The sequence below is a fragment of the Drosophila tropicalis genome, unplaced genomic scaffold (genome assembly GCF_018151085.1).
Source record: "Drosophila tropicalis isolate 14030-0801.00 unplaced genomic scaffold, ASM1815108v1 contig_859, whole genome shotgun sequence".
Classification (NCBI taxonomy): domain Eukaryota; kingdom Metazoa; phylum Arthropoda; class Insecta; order Diptera; family Drosophilidae; genus Drosophila; species Drosophila tropicalis.
In genome coordinates this window covers 4047271-4062265 of record NW_027173353.1, presented here as the reverse complement: position 1 = coordinate 4062265, position 14995 = coordinate 4047271, and the positions used below count along the sequence as shown (strand labels likewise).

At 38.3% G+C, this 14995-nt stretch overlaps 4 protein-coding genes across 7 annotated transcripts; 2 read left to right on the top strand and 2 right to left on the bottom strand.

The window, feature by feature from the left end:
- Positions 1-7: 7 nt before the first annotated feature.
- On the bottom strand, positions 8-2434 carry dmrt93B (doublesex-Mab related 93B). Its single transcript, XM_068296517.1, has 3 exons — positions 2174-2434; positions 274-801; positions 8-217 (listed from the first exon to the last, which is right to left on the bottom strand). The coding sequence occupies exons 1-3, from the start codon at positions 2432-2434 to the stop codon at positions 8-10; spliced, it is 999 nt and encodes a 332-aa protein (XP_068152618.1).
- Positions 2435-3113: 679 nt separating this feature from the next.
- On the top strand, positions 3114-5732 carry r-l (rudimentary-like). The gene is made up of 3 exons (XM_068296310.1): positions 3114-3382; positions 3453-3972; positions 4536-5732. The coding sequence occupies exons 1-3, from the start codon at positions 3230-3232 to the stop codon at positions 5345-5347; spliced, it is 1485 nt and encodes a 494-aa protein (XP_068152411.1). The 5' UTR covers positions 3114-3229; the 3' UTR covers positions 5348-5732.
- Positions 5502-10851, bottom strand: AnxB9 (Annexin B9). 3 transcript variants are annotated; one of them, XM_068296313.1, is made up of 5 exons: positions 10746-10851; positions 8826-8868; positions 7479-8187; positions 7232-7413; positions 5502-5677 (listed from the first exon to the last, which is right to left on the bottom strand). In XM_068296313.1, exons 2-5 carry the CDS (start codon positions 8853-8855, stop codon positions 5624-5626), a joined length of 975 nt encoding a protein of 324 aa, XP_068152414.1. In that variant the 5' UTR covers positions 8856-8868; positions 10746-10851; the 3' UTR covers positions 5502-5623. The 3 variants fall into 3 exon arrangements, with proteins under 3 accessions (XP_068152414.1, XP_068152413.1, XP_068152412.1); XM_068296312.1 differs by lacking the exon at positions 5502-5677 and adding an exon at positions 6043-6191; XM_068296311.1 differs by lacking the exon at positions 5502-5677 and adding an exon at positions 6340-6746.
- A 730-nt stretch (positions 10852-11581) lies between these two features.
- Miro (mitochondrial Rho GTPase) lies at positions 11582-14897 on the top strand. Of its 2 annotated transcripts, XM_068297395.1 has the most exons (4): positions 11582-12406; positions 12465-13666; positions 14034-14096; positions 14414-14897. In XM_068297395.1, the coding sequence occupies exons 1-4, from the start codon at positions 11777-11779 to the stop codon at positions 14547-14549; spliced, it is 2031 nt and encodes a 676-aa protein (XP_068153496.1). In that variant the 5' UTR covers positions 11582-11776; the 3' UTR covers positions 14550-14897. The 2 variants fall into 2 exon arrangements, with proteins under 2 accessions (XP_068153496.1, XP_068153498.1); XM_068297397.1 differs by lacking the exon at positions 14034-14096 and having other exon boundaries at positions 11583-12406.
- Positions 14898-14995: the final 98 nt, after the last annotated feature.

Genomic DNA, 14995 nt, shown 5'->3' with positions numbered 1-14995 from the left:
GTGTCGTTTAATGGAATTGATAGCTGTCCAGACATGGGCAATTGGGCAAAGTGCAACGTGGTGCCAGATTCGATAGATGGCCCATGGTGACAGGAAAAGATAGGGGAACAAACCACTTGGGATAGGCACAAAGCGAACTGCTACCCAAGATCGAGGACGATGAGGTCGATGTGGATGCCGTTGGTTTCAGCTCCATCATGGGTGCTTTGCCCGGATACTGCAAAAGAAAAGAAAGATATGATTGTAGGGAAAATACACTTTTTCCTTTCATACCTGTTCAGCAATCACTGGTCTAAAGGCACTGCTCCTTGAGGGCTGAACCAATTGCAGAGCCTGAATTGGTGGTGGTGGTTCTGGTATTTGCAATGAAGCACTAGATCCCTGAGCCGTTGGCGAAACATTCTCGATGGCACGTATCAAGTCGAGATCGCAACGTTTCAACACCAATTCCAGAACAGATCGTTTACGTTGAGGAAATAACTGAGCCAGCATATCGATGGCCGTCTGGGATACATTCTCCCGACGCGTAGCACTTAAATCTTCGGCCACCGCTGGTGGATCTACTATTGCTCCTTGCTGTTCAGCATTTTTAGATGGTGGCTCTTGTTTTGTGTCATTATTATTGCCATCATCATCGGCATCCTCATCAGATACTATCTTGTTCTCCAGCTCATTGGGCTGAGTCACTGTGAGGCCAAAGATATTACCCGGCGGCAAAGCATCGAATTTGCGCCCCGTCTTATTGGCGACCAGACGCAAGGCAATTGCATCCTCGACAGCCTGCTGACGCTTTAGGGCCACCTAAAACAGGGAATAGACAATTGAAATTAATATGCGACAAGTGTGTTCAAGAATCTCAGTGTTTGACTTTATCCCACACACAGCATAAACAAAATGCCACAGCAAATCCCATGAGACCAAGTTGCCCCATTCCCATTTCCATCCACTCCCCATCCCAATCCTGCCTGGCTAATGAAATGCGAGACCAGCCAACACTTGTGCAAACAGAATTTTTGTAAGCGGATATTTTGCTCGATTTGTTCCATACGCTTTGACAACTTTCCATCATCATCATCATCCGAGAAGCGAGGACTAGTTTGGGGATTTCCCTGGACTTTGCTTTGTATTTGATTTCATTTCATTTGCTCAAGGCGGATTGCGCCACTAGCTAGAGGATATTTGTGTTTCAAATTAGAACTATGTCGAATGGTTAACTCAATGGACTATGACTATTTATCAAATGGATTTCATTGGAATTGAATTTGTTTCTCTGTTTTAGTATCTTAAATAAAAATAATTAATTAAAATAACATTTATCTATGCACCCGTTGCCAAATGTAAAACAAATTTCATTTGATAGAATGGAAGTTTAGTTATTTAGTAATTACCAAACCTTTAAGTTGTATTTACATTTTGCATTCCAAGGTGATTACATCTTGCACTAATAATAAAAAATATAAATAATTATAATAAAATAATAATAATAATTAGGATTAGCTGATAATTCAGCCTGATATCTAAATTGTTATGACGTCAAAGAAACAACCGATCGAGCAACGCTGCCCCCTGTTGCAGGTGCTTTTATACACTCAGCGGCAGCGACGGGCTGGAGAGGCACCGCCAAAGAACGAAAGTTTGAGAGCCGCTCTCTCTCTTTCACTTACCGGATCAGCGAAGAACGGAAGAAAGTTTGAAAAGCACTCTCCCACTGAACCCCTCTCTCTCTCTCACCTAGTCGCTCAGTGCCCAAAATACAAACGGAAGAAAGTTTGAAACCGCTCTTTTGCTGATCTCTCAATGAACCGCTCTTCCAATGAAAATCGTGGGTGTTTAGGGACACTCTGAGACATCTCTCAGAAAGTCTTATTTTTAAAACAATCTTAATTAGTATGATTAAACGTACACATAAATATTATTTTATTTCAAATTTATTAGAAAGAAGATTTTGTAATTTCTTCAGACGTACGATGAATCTATTATGGATTTATCAAATTCATGAAAGTTTTAGAACAAAAGTGCACGGGTCGAAATTATAAAGCTTTTCTACCAAACAGCACATGAGAGAGTAGTTTACTTACAAAAGGATAAAAATATAGACCAATAACTATTTTTTTTGTTTAATAAAATTAAATTTAAAGAAATGTCCCGATCCGACTATGTTCTGGGGGCTTACCTGTGCGGCCATAATGCGTTGGCGTTCAAAGATTAAAACACATTTCGGACATTTGCAATTCTTGTAGGTGCAGAGCTTTTTATGTCCTCTGAGTTCTGAAATTATTCCATGATTCCTGCATCGGGCACATTTGGGTACACGATTTGAAGCCTTGGGCTGCTGCGGATCAACTAATTTCAGGGATTTCGCACTTACACGTGGACGTTTCACAGTCACTTCACCCTCATCATTGCCACCAATATCAACACCAACACTGGCCATGTAGACAATTCAATTAAACTTTTCTTATTGGAAAAAACTTCACTGCCAATATCCGGTAAACACTCGTATGTTTCGTATGCGAAATGAAACTAAATTTTGGAAACACTTCATATGGGATCAGCAACAAGGAATTGTTTCAAAGGCTTGGTTCAAGTATGTAGTTTTTTGTTGACCTACGCCGGCGCAATGAATTGGCCAAGTTTGCTGAACAGTCATTGGTCCTTTTACTTGAGGACTGACACCGCCCACTATTAAACAGCAGGGGTTGGAAATTTTTGGGGGCGGAGACACAGCTATTTAGTTAAATTGGTAAAGTATTTAAAATCTATTACTATGTAAGCTAATTTATAATTTAAAAAAAACCGTAAAATATATGAACATTAATAGCTTATAATTTACAGCCCACTTTAATTCAAATTTGCCGCCCTATATAAAATCTACATTACATGAGTTTTACATATGTAGATAAGCTGCAAAAGTAAAGTTATCGAACAGCTGAGCCGCACTTGTTGCCAATTCTAAATAGCAGAAACATTCTAAATAATAGAAAAGGACTTAGTTTTAATTATGAATTTGCAATTATATAAAGCAACAACAAACATTTGACACTGTCTTTGGGTGCTTCTGCAGATAACTTTTGTAATTTTAAAAAATAATCGAGAAACCCGCGCATGTTATCGACATCACTGACTTGCCGAGGAGCCCGCGTGTGCTGTTTTTATTTATATTAAGCGGCAAGTCGCAGCTAGCACGTGTACATTCCCTACCTTAACGCGCAACAACTTCTCCGTTATCATGGTCGCTCAAAATTCCGACAAAATGAAAGCCCTGGCCGTAAAACTCTTTGAGATAAATGCCTTCAAGTTCGGAGACTTCAAGATGAAGGTGGGCATCAATTCGCCCGTTTACTTTGATTTGCGGGTTATAGTCAGCTATCCGGATGTGATGGTGAGGAAATTACACTTATGGGTTTTATGTTCGTCCATCCAAGCTTCGAATTAACGTTTTGTTTCTGTAGCAAATCGTCTCCGATCTGTTGGTTGCCCACATTAAGGAGCAACAACTGAGTGCAAAGCATGTCTGTGGGGTTCCCTATACGGCTCTGCCACTGGCCACCCTTGTCTCGGTGAACCAGAGTACACCTATGTTAGTCCGTCGCAAGGAGGCCAAAGCCTATGGAACCAAAAAGCTCATCGAGGGCATCTACAATGCCGGCGACACTTGCTTAATAGTCGAGGATGTGGTAACCTCGGGCTCTAGTATTTTGGACACAGTGAAGGATCTGCAAAGCGAAGGTATTGTGGTCACCGACGCCGTTGTGGTGGTCGATCGAGAGCAGGGCGGAGCCGCCAATATAGCCAAGCATGGCGTTAAAATGCATTCCCTATTCACCCTATCATTCCTATTGAACACATTGCATGAGGCTGGACATATTGAGAAGGCCACTGTGGATGCGGTTGCCAAGTACATTTCGGCTGTCCAAATAAACAGCGACGGCTCATTTGTGGGGGGAGGAGATAAAAGTGATGCGGTTAGAGGTATGTATGTCTCGACTTAATTCCCGTAGATATGAAACGATAATGAAAACATGACACTTGTGAATGTTAATTAAACTATTAAAGGGTGGCATGGGGTATGAACATTTCTAAAAGGGATTTAAAACTAGTAGACTATAACTAAAATCACCTTAACTAAAAGATGACCTTTCCCATAATTAATTAATACACATACAGACACACACACACACACTAATGTATATATCTAACCTTCAACTAATCAGTAAAAGTTTGTTCATTCCCCTTTTTGAGCTCATAAAATCGCCGAGAGTTGATTACCCAAATCTATTCAATTAGGGAGACTCTGTGATGCTCATGCAATAAAAATAATAATACGCTTTTATCAACTTTTATATATTAAATTATATAACATATAATCCAACTCATCGGAAATGGAAATAAAATCAAGTGCACATAAACTTGGCACGTGATTCGAAGCCTCAGGGCATTCACTTAATCATGCCAAGCTTATCAGTCACTTAAGTTAAATTTTTGCAAAACTATTTTTAAAATTGGATTCTATAAATATAAATCTCTCTTTTTAGCTAATGACTTGCAACGCACTCGATTGACTTATGAGAATCGTTCAAACTTGGCTAAGAGTGCAGTGGCCAAGCGACTATTCCAACTGATGGCTAGCAAACAAACGAATCTTTGTCTATCTGCTGATGTAACCAAGGCAGATGACATTCTCGACATTGCTGACAAATGCGGCCCATACATTTGTCTTTTGAAAACTCACATTGACATTGTGGAGGACTTTAGCGATGGGTTTATTACCAATCTTCAGGCTCTGGCAAAGCGGCACAACTTTTTGCTGTTGGAAGATCGTAAATTTGCCGATATTGGCAATACGGTTTCGTTACAATACGGCAAGGGACTATACAAGATTTCCAATTGGGCAGATTTGGTGACAGCTCACACTTTGCCGGGTCGCAGTATACTGCAGGGACTAAAGGCTGCTCTCGGTAATGCCGAAGCTGGCCAGGAACGTGGAGTATTTCTTTTATCCGAAATGTCGGCCAGTGGCAATCTAATTGATGATAAATATAAGGAGAATAGCAATAAGATTGCCACCGAAGGTGCTGACATCGATTTCGTTGCTGGCATTGTATGTCAATCCTCGAATGCCTTTGCCTTCCCGGGCCTAATTCAATTGACACCGGGAGTAAAGATCGACGAAAGTGTGGATAAGTTGGGACAACAGTATCAGACACCAGAGCTTGTGATTAAGGAACGTGGAGCCGATATTGGTGTAGTCGGCCGTGGCATTATCCAAGCGAGCGATGTGCAAAAGGCAGCCATCACCTATCGCGATCGTCTTTGGGCAGCCTACAAAGAGCGTGTGGCAAAGTAGTTCAAACATTTCCAAAACTAGGAAAAATCCTTTAAACTTACCTCTATTTCTTTTATGTATTCCTGTAAACTTACTATATGAAGTCCCTTGACAATTTCGGTTATTGGTTTAGTCTATCATCCTCTTATTTTTACAATTAAGCACAAAAAGACAATCCGATTTTATGAAAATGCATTTATGAGAAAAAAGAAAACAATAATCTTGCGTATTATATTTTTTGAAAATGTTTAACAATTGATGATCAAATTTGATAAGATTTTTAAAATCAGATTCTGTTTAATAAGAAGCCAAACATTGCAATACATAGCTATAATCTCCAGATAAATCATCCTGTAAATGAAATAATAAACAAATTTATAAGATTTTTGGGTTTCTTGATATACAATTTTTTAGCAAAAACTTTATTTGTTTGTTAAATTAGCAAGCTTGCACATAAATTACAAAAAATAATTTACGCAAATAATAAATGTATACAAAATTAAAATACACGTCATAAAATAAATCTTTCAAAAAGAGAAAAAAACGTTAGACGCCGATTACAATGTGAGTTTTTAACGAGAAATTTCTAAATAATAAACTGTGGAATTTTAATTGTATCGTTAAACTGAGTTAAAATTAATTGCTTGAAATTGATATTTGTATCTCTCTTGTTAACACATAAATCACAATTGTATAATTTCAAAAAATTTCAAATATTTGGGTTACATATTGCTTGAATATTGCTTTATCTGCATTTTGGCATAAGATTTGTTTTTTAGTTTTTGTGTTTGGAATTGGGAATTCTCAGCCTCTACCAAGCCACCAAAGTGACAAGCAAATATCCAATCTCACTGTTGGCATCCTCCTTTAAAGTGGGATATAGTGGAAGAAAAAGAGCAGAGCATAGGGATATTAAAATGCATTTTGTTTTTGTATACATTATATTGCGTTTTAAGCCGTTCCATAGGTATTAATGGAAAGTGAAGATGGTTAGTAACAAGCCATTGGGAAAGTCCTTTGTTCTTTTGTAAATATTTATTTTTATTTTTAATTGCACATTGCGTATGAGACTCGAAAACAAGAAACCATTAAAAAACAACAAACATAGCAAAGTCATAACATAGTACAAAATATATAGTATGCTTATTATAGAATATAGAATTATGTGCATGTATTGGTGCATTTAATTTAACATGATCTGAGGAGGGCCTTAAATGCATAGCCGTGGCTTATATGGTTCCAGAATTAAAACTTTTTATATATGTATATTATATATAACTATTCGATTTTTGTACAAATTTATAAGGCATGGAACAGACGAGAGTGACAGATTGTTGGAGATTGTTTATATTTTTTGGTTTGCTTTTTAGAATCCAACAATAGCCAATAGGGCACGCTTATAATCGCCAGATGTATCGCCCTAAAAATATATAGACAAGGCCAGGATTTAATGTTTTGATGCATACAAAAATGAGGAAAGAGCAAATAATAAGGAACAAAACTATGGCGTTATGGTAAGCAAAGGATTTGACTGTAAATACACATAATAGTCAGACTCTTAGAAAATTAAACTGAATCCTAAGAGTCAGTGTGTTTGCAGTCTTACTCCTATAGAGTATTTGTAGTATTCAAATAATACTACAGAGGAAAAGGTATCACAGAGGCTATTGATAGGACTAATTTATCAGGTTTTAGAGAAAGTGCAAGTGGAGGGATGATTAGAACAGACAAAGTTTTAGAATGAAAGCAAAATCTTAAATCAAGAGAAAGCTGACGTTCTAAAACATCACTTAGTTAAAGAGTTTAATGCTTGTGCAGAAGCTTACATTCAGTTTGATTAGTTAGCATTCCATTGCCAAGCACCAATTAATAACATTTAGTAGGTAATAAATCAATGATATTTACCTTAATCCACGACTCCAGGCTCTTGCCATACTTGTTCTGGAATGCCTCTTTAATGTCACCCAAATCGATTTCCGATCGGCTAACAATAATACGAATCAAGGTCTTGTCCTTGGTACCCAGACCAGCCATGGAATCATGCAGACGCTCGGAGAAGTAATCGATCTTGGACTTGCAGCACTTGACTATGGTAAAAAAGTAAAATGGTTAAATATTGAGCAATTTTGTTAAAGACACCACCTAAACTTACCAATGGCCAAGAAGCCCTTCTCCACGGAACCGCTGAACTCCTTCTTGATGGCCTTCTCAATATCGTTGCCGGAAATATTCTCGTATTCGAGGAAAATCTGACGCAACTGCTGGTAGGAGCGTGTAATCAGGATCGAATTGAAAGTGGACTCATCTGTGCCCCATTGACCCTCTCCAGCATCGTGCAAAGCCTGAGCATCAGCAATGGCAGCTGCCTCATCCACACCCTGGTTCTCATCGCGATTGCCCTGCACCAGGGACACACATAGACGCTTGAAGTGTCCACTGGTGTCACCCTTCAGATCTGATTCCAAAGGCTTGCCAAAGCTTTGCTCATAGAACTGAGCAATTGTCTTGATGCCATAATTGGACAATGTGCAAAGGATCTCAATGATGGCCTCTTCATCGGTGCCCAATCCAGAGATGGCGTCGTGCAGTTCTTGAGCATAGAACTGTGGCAATGGTGTCATCAGAGCCAAGATCACATCCTCAAATTTGCCACCCAGCTCGGATTTCAAGTCCGAAAGCAAATCCTTGCCGTAGGCCGTCTTGAATGCCTCAGCAATCTCCAAACGCTGGACAATGCCACGACGAGCCAAGATCTCAATGATGGCTTTCTCATCGGTGCCGAAGCCCTTCATGGCCTTACGCAAGATTGCGGCATCCTCAACGGGATCGAAGGGATCGGCTGGGTAAACGGTGGGTGTGCACTATGCGGAAAAGAGAGCAAATGAATCATCAGAATTGTGACAATCGTATAAATATACAATCTACTTAAGTGTACCTACATATTTGCAATACATGACGAATCCATTTATTTTCATGCAAGGCACGTAACCCTAACAAGTAAAGATTCCTAACTGACTCATACAAACAAACCCAAAGATACTTCTCGGAATACATGATTTATTTACTATCACAATCAACCATTCTAAAGAGATTGCCAAAATTTTCAAAGATTTCTCTTATCAACTAAAGATAAGAGACAAGATGTTTAGACTACTAACTAAATGGCAGTGTTATATCATAAATTCATTATCTTAAGTAGTTGGAACGATTTAATTTAATTGGTCAATTATTATTGCAGATAATTGCCTGCATTTTAAAACACTTTTCAAGTGATTGATATATCTCATATATAATATAATAGTAATGAATAAAAAATCATTCCCTAACCCACTTGACTTTAAATTAGACACAACTTAAACTAGTCTCTTTAACAGAGAAGTCTTTATCAATTAGATTTATTGACTTACTTATTGAAAAATCAAGTTCTTTGTCCTATTTCTTCTTCAATTAATTAAACCCTTCACAAATTATAGTCTAATTTTGTACTCAAAGTACTCACCTTGAATGGGTAGTATTCAGCGGAGCTCATTTTGTTTGATGATCTGTTGAAAGAGGAAATACAAAATATTATTAAGAAACATATCTTGATGATGAATTACATTAAGCCTCTTCTAGTCCACAAGGTCAAAATAGAAGAACAACTAGCATAACTATGGGAACTAATGAACCTGTGTGGAATGGTATGTGTGTGTCCCTGTTTGACCTAACCCTATGACATCATCATAAGCTCCAACAACTTGGCTGGCGACCCATTGATTTTTGTTGTTGTGGAAAATGAAAATAGTTTGTATTAGCTAGAAAGTTCAATGTACAGAAGACACACAGCTGAAAAGTGAAAGTTTTCTGTCTTTTTTTTACATTTAATTTGGTTTGTTGGTTTTGTTTCCCTTTCTGATAGTCAAATATATACATATGCTTGAATGTGTATGTGTGGGTAGAGCCCTCTGGCTAAGGCTTGATAAAAGTTAATTTCTTCAACTTAAATGAGCTCATTAAACGCACAATTTTTGTTAGAAGTTGAAGAAAAAGATTAAAACAAAAAAATAGTTGACTCTTTGGGTAACCAACTGGTGGAGATTTATATAATATTCCAAATCAAACAAAACACAAAAAAAAATCATTAATGGCATTCTGATAAATTACAAAAAAAGCTTCAAACAACAAGAATTATGTGTGTATGGAGGGGGATAAGGAATGGGAAAAAAAGAATGAGACGTGGCCTATAAACAAACGAAAATACTTTGTTACTATAGCTGGAACCGGTTCTTGTATATATACATATGTTCTTGTATATAAACATCTGCGTTTTATGTTTTCTTAAAATACAAAACTTAAACATCTTTTTCCAAACTATGAAAAACCAGAAAATCAACTTGAACTTTTTGATATATTTTCCATGTAACTATGACGTATTTTTTATAGAGTACATATGGAAAATTTTATGTAGCTACTATAGATAAAATGATTCATACATTTTTATGACGTCTAAGCTGGGCTTTCGAGAAGAAACTTTATGGAATTTAATGGCTATACCAAATGCATGACTGAATTAAAAGTGTGAATAATGTTTTAGATTTTGAAAACAACAAAAAAACTGTGTTGCCTGACTGTACCTTGAAATGGTAGTAGTTTTTTTTTATAATTTTACAATATGAAGGCAGTTATAAACCTTGATGACACACCCATTGCAAATTCTAGTGCAATTATATTATATTCAGTCGTATGAGACTAAACTTTGGTCTTTCGGAATGTGAAACTTGTTCTTATATTCTGACAAGAAATCTCTAGAGAGAGAGAGCCGGGAAAAGTAATTGACTTGATTGAATGGGCACTCAAGTTGGCTATTGGGGGCAGAAAAGAATTTCAATTTAAAGGGGGAAAAGAGGAGCTAACGGATGAGCCAAGTCACACGCGTCTGCGAATATGGGGGAGCTCTCTCTTAAAAGAGATAGACACACTGTTAGACAGCCAACTAGTGTGACAGAGAGAGAGAGAGGGGAGACACCGAGAGCTTTAGTTTCTACACAGCTTCATTGGAGCATTCTGATGATGTCATCTTTTCAGTGCCACTAAAATTTTCTTTTTCTTTTTTTTTTATGTTGTAGGTGTTTTTTCTATAGAAAAACAAACAAAAGAAAAAGCAAATGCCACGTATTTTCAAAAATATTCAATTCAAATGCGCCGCACCCAAAAATTGCACAGAATTGTAAAAAAATCTTTCTTTATCACTTTGTTTTTTTTTTTTTGCCAGTTTTTCGTTGATACCTAATGTTTTTTTTTTTTTTTTTTGTATGCACTGAGTTTTGTTTTCGCAGAGCGTAAAATAAACAATTTGAGATAATATAAAACAACCTATGTATTTAGTATATGTACATATGTATGTATATACAATTTTACCAATTCTCAAGAGAGCACGTACTTAATTAAGATTTACTTATTTCCTTTTGCCGAAGCGAACTGTTTGCGATGTGAATAAATACTGAAAAAATTTCTCCCGCCTCAGCCGTTTTTATGTACCGCACGCTCATTGGAAGAATGCCATTGGGGAGACAACAAAAAAGCCGGTGGGGATCTGAGAGCTCTCTCACTCTCTCTGAATGATGGGGTCCCAAAGTCAAAGTGAACAGTTTATACTTGGGGTGAGGGAACAAGGGCATTTCGAAACAATTTTCATATTTACTTATTTTTTATTTATTATTAATAAATTATTGTAATATTAAAGTGTTGCAATCCATCCCTAGTTAGTAGCTTTCTAGGTGTGTACAAAGACCTAAGAGAGCAGGGAATGACGTCATGATATTGTCATAGCAAAAGCTTTATTTTGTAAGTTTTGTTAAAGCTACATATGTACATACGTAATTGTTGTTGATCCGAAGGTGGGAAGATGGAAAATAATTGGGTATGAATCATTACTTTGGAGGCTGAATAGAGATAACAATGATGACGAAAGATAGTCTATTTGCACAATGAATTCATTTATCAGTAATTACTTCGCTATTTATGTATTTAGCTCCATCATTTATAATATTAGAAGTTATTTAAACTAGGGTCAATCATTTTCAATTGTAATCATACATATAAGAATAGAATTATCTAAATACTGAAAACAATTCCACCACTCGGCCGGTTTTGTGTACCGTTGCGAAACAACAAATAATATAAAATAATAATAATAATATAAACGACCTACAAAAAAACACCCTGTATAATACACATTTAAAGTTGACTGCACACCCGATAAATTATCGATAAGAAACAAGAACAACCATGCTAAATCAGCTGCGCCGTTCCTTGTGTATCTGCAATTTTGCATAACAAAAATAAAAATATCTCATAATTGATTTAGCCCTATAAGCAAGGCCAAGGGAAAGTACTCAAAATTGCTGGCGACTGGCAAACTTAGTGTAAACATCGAGCGGAGTAGGCATAGAACCGTACAGAGTATATAGAATGGGTCAGCACACGGCGTCGCAGAGAAAGAATGTAAGGATATTGCTTGTCGGCGATGCCGGGGTTGGAAAGACATCGTTAATATTGTCGTTAGTGAGCGAAGAGTATCCCGAAGAGGTGCCACCCCGTGCTGAGGAGATCACCATACCTGCCAATGTTACACCAGAACAAGTACCAACAAATATTGTGGATTTTTCAAGTGTTGAGCAGACAGATGAGGCTCTTAGTGCGGAGATAAACAAGGCTCATGTGGTGTGCATTGTCTATGCGGTGGACGATGATGATTCCCTGGATCGTATCACATCCCATTGGCTGCCATTGATTCGCGCCACTTGCAATGCGGCGGCGGGATCTTCAGCAGACGACTCTGCAGCCTCTGCGGATGGTGAAGTAGCTGAGGGTTTGCCCGAAGCAGTTCGCAAGCCGATTGTCTTAGTGGGCAATAAAATAGATATGATTGAATATTCAACCATAGACAGTGTTCTGGCTATAATGGAGGACTATCCAGAGATCGAAAGCTGTGTAGAATGCTCCGCAAAAACCTTGCACAACATCTCCGAAATGTTTTACTATGCACAAAAGGCAGTTCTGCATCCCACTTCACCGTTGTACATTATGGAGGAGCAAGATGTGAGTGTGAGGTGGTCTTTGCAATTTTGGAATTGATATTAATCAATTATACTTTCAGTTAACCCCCGCATGTAAAAAGTCACTGAGGCGAATTTTTCAGATATGCGATATAGATGGTGATAATCGGCTAAATGACTACGAACTAAATTTGTTCCAGCGCCGTTGCTTCAACACACCGCTGCAGCCGCAAATCCTCGATGAGGTAAAGTCAGTTATACAAAAGAACGTGCCCGATGGCATTGCCAACGACGCTGTCACGTTAAAGGGTTTTCTCTTCCTTCACTGCTTGTTCATACAACGCGGACGGAACGAGACTACCTGGGCGGTGCTTCGGCGATTTGGCTATAACGATCGATTGGAGATGTGCCAGGAGTATTTACGTCCGCCTCTGAAAATACCACCAGGTAGCAGCACAGAACTGTCGCATCGCGGCCAGCAATTTCTTATTGCCGTATTCGAGAGATATGACCGGGACTGCGATGGCGCACTCTCGCCAGAAGAGCACAAAATGCTTTTTAGCACTTGCCCCTCGTCGCCTTGGTCGTACTCCATGGACATACGGAAGTCGTGTCCAACCAACGATGCTGGCTGGGTTACTCTGCATGGATGGCTCTGCCGTTGGACTCTCATGACGCTTATCGATGTTGTAAAGACTATGGAATATTTGGCCTATCTGGGGTTCAATGTTCACGAAAACGATAGCCAGTTAGCTGCCATACATGTGACCCGTGAGCGCCGCATAGATTTGGCCAAACGTCAGAGCAGTCGCTCCGTTTACAAATGTCATGTTATTGGACCTAAAGGTTCTGGCAAAACTGGTCTCTGTCGTGGATTTCTAGTCGAAGATATGAGCAAACTAATTGGCAAAGAGTTCAAGACAAACATTGTCCATTGCATCAATGCCGTGCAAGTCTATGGCCAGGAAAAACACTTAATATTGCGCGACATTGATGTGAGGCACGCCTTGGATCCGCTACAACCGCAGGAGGTGAATTGCGATGTAGCTTGCCTAGTCTATGATGCTTCCAATCCGCGATCCTTTGAGTATGTGGCCCGCATTTACATCAAGTATTATGCGGAAAGTAAAATTCCCGTAATGATTGTTGGGTCAAAGAGTGATGTGGATGAGCGTCGTCAGGACTATCTAATGCAACCATCAGACTTTTGTGAGAAGTATAAATTGTTGCCGCCGCATCTCTTTAGCCTGAAGACAAACAAAAAAGAACTATACACTAAACTGGCCACAATGGCAGCGTTTCCGTGAGTAAAAACCAAAAATAAAATTCAGTAGATTAGATTAGAAAATGGAATTGGATTGGCTTCAATCTGGGATTGTTGATATTATCAATTTCATTTTTTCTGCCTCACAAAATTGAGGAACTAGATAAAGAAATTTTGAGATCGACAATATCGGTTCCACACTAATGTTTCATTTGGGTGTCATATACATAAAATGGATTAATGGCTGGTATAATTTCTCTTTTCTCTCTCCTTTCCACTTTCACTTTTTTTTCTTTGTGTTTTTTTATTTTTTTTTTATTTTTGTGTTTCTGTTCTGTTTGTTATGTGATGTTTTTGTTGTTTTGACGTTGATGGCTTCTGGCTGGGATTTGGTGGCGTTTATTAGGCGTTTCCAAGCCGCCTGGATACTGTTCTACAAGAACAGGTTGGTACAGCTGTGGCAATCGGCGTAAGTGTTAACCATTCAAATTGAACTTCTTACTAATATAAGCATTGTTGTCTCTTTCACGATGCCCCACGATAAGTCGACACATCTCTCTCTTTTGTCCTCTATCCACCACCAATCACCACAATCATCACAATCACTTTGCTTGCTATAAACGTGCGAAATACGGTGTACGGTGTTTGGAACGCAGTGTGGCGGGTTCAGAGCTTGTTGTAGATTAAGCAACATTTATTTTCAATTGATACACCATGACAATATATACATAATTAAAATCCTGTAATTTCTTTGGCGACTAATCAATTATCTTTACTTTCATCTAGCCATCTGCGACAGTTTGCACTGATGACCGAAAATCCTCAGATATGGTGGAAGGCCGGATTGGGCGTGGCTGCTGCCACTATGCTTGGCTTTATAGTGTTAAGAACATTTAATGCTGTTGGCACGCATTCACGCTAAGGACCATAAGAAGGATATCAAACAAAGAACTGCCCAAATCTAAAGCAGAGGCGCACACCCGGACACACACACACATAGACACACACAGCAAATTGAAACCAAAAGCCAACGAACACACGCGTAGATACGTCAAGTGTTAAAAATTCATGTAAAAGTTAATCATTTTGCTTTTTTGCTTGCTACTGTAAATCGAAATTTATTGTTAGAAAAGAGAAATGGAAGCGAAACGATTTAAAACGGGACACATACAGATATGTATATCGAAAAATGTCTATATTAAATAATATCCTGGCATGTAAATACACTCGAGACAGGGACTTAAGGCAGGCCACTTTCGATTAGACCCAACAGCACATTGTGTACGTTGCATTTTTAAGTATATATATATATATACTATATACATATGGTGTATACATCTATATCTTTAACTATATAACTCTCTCTCT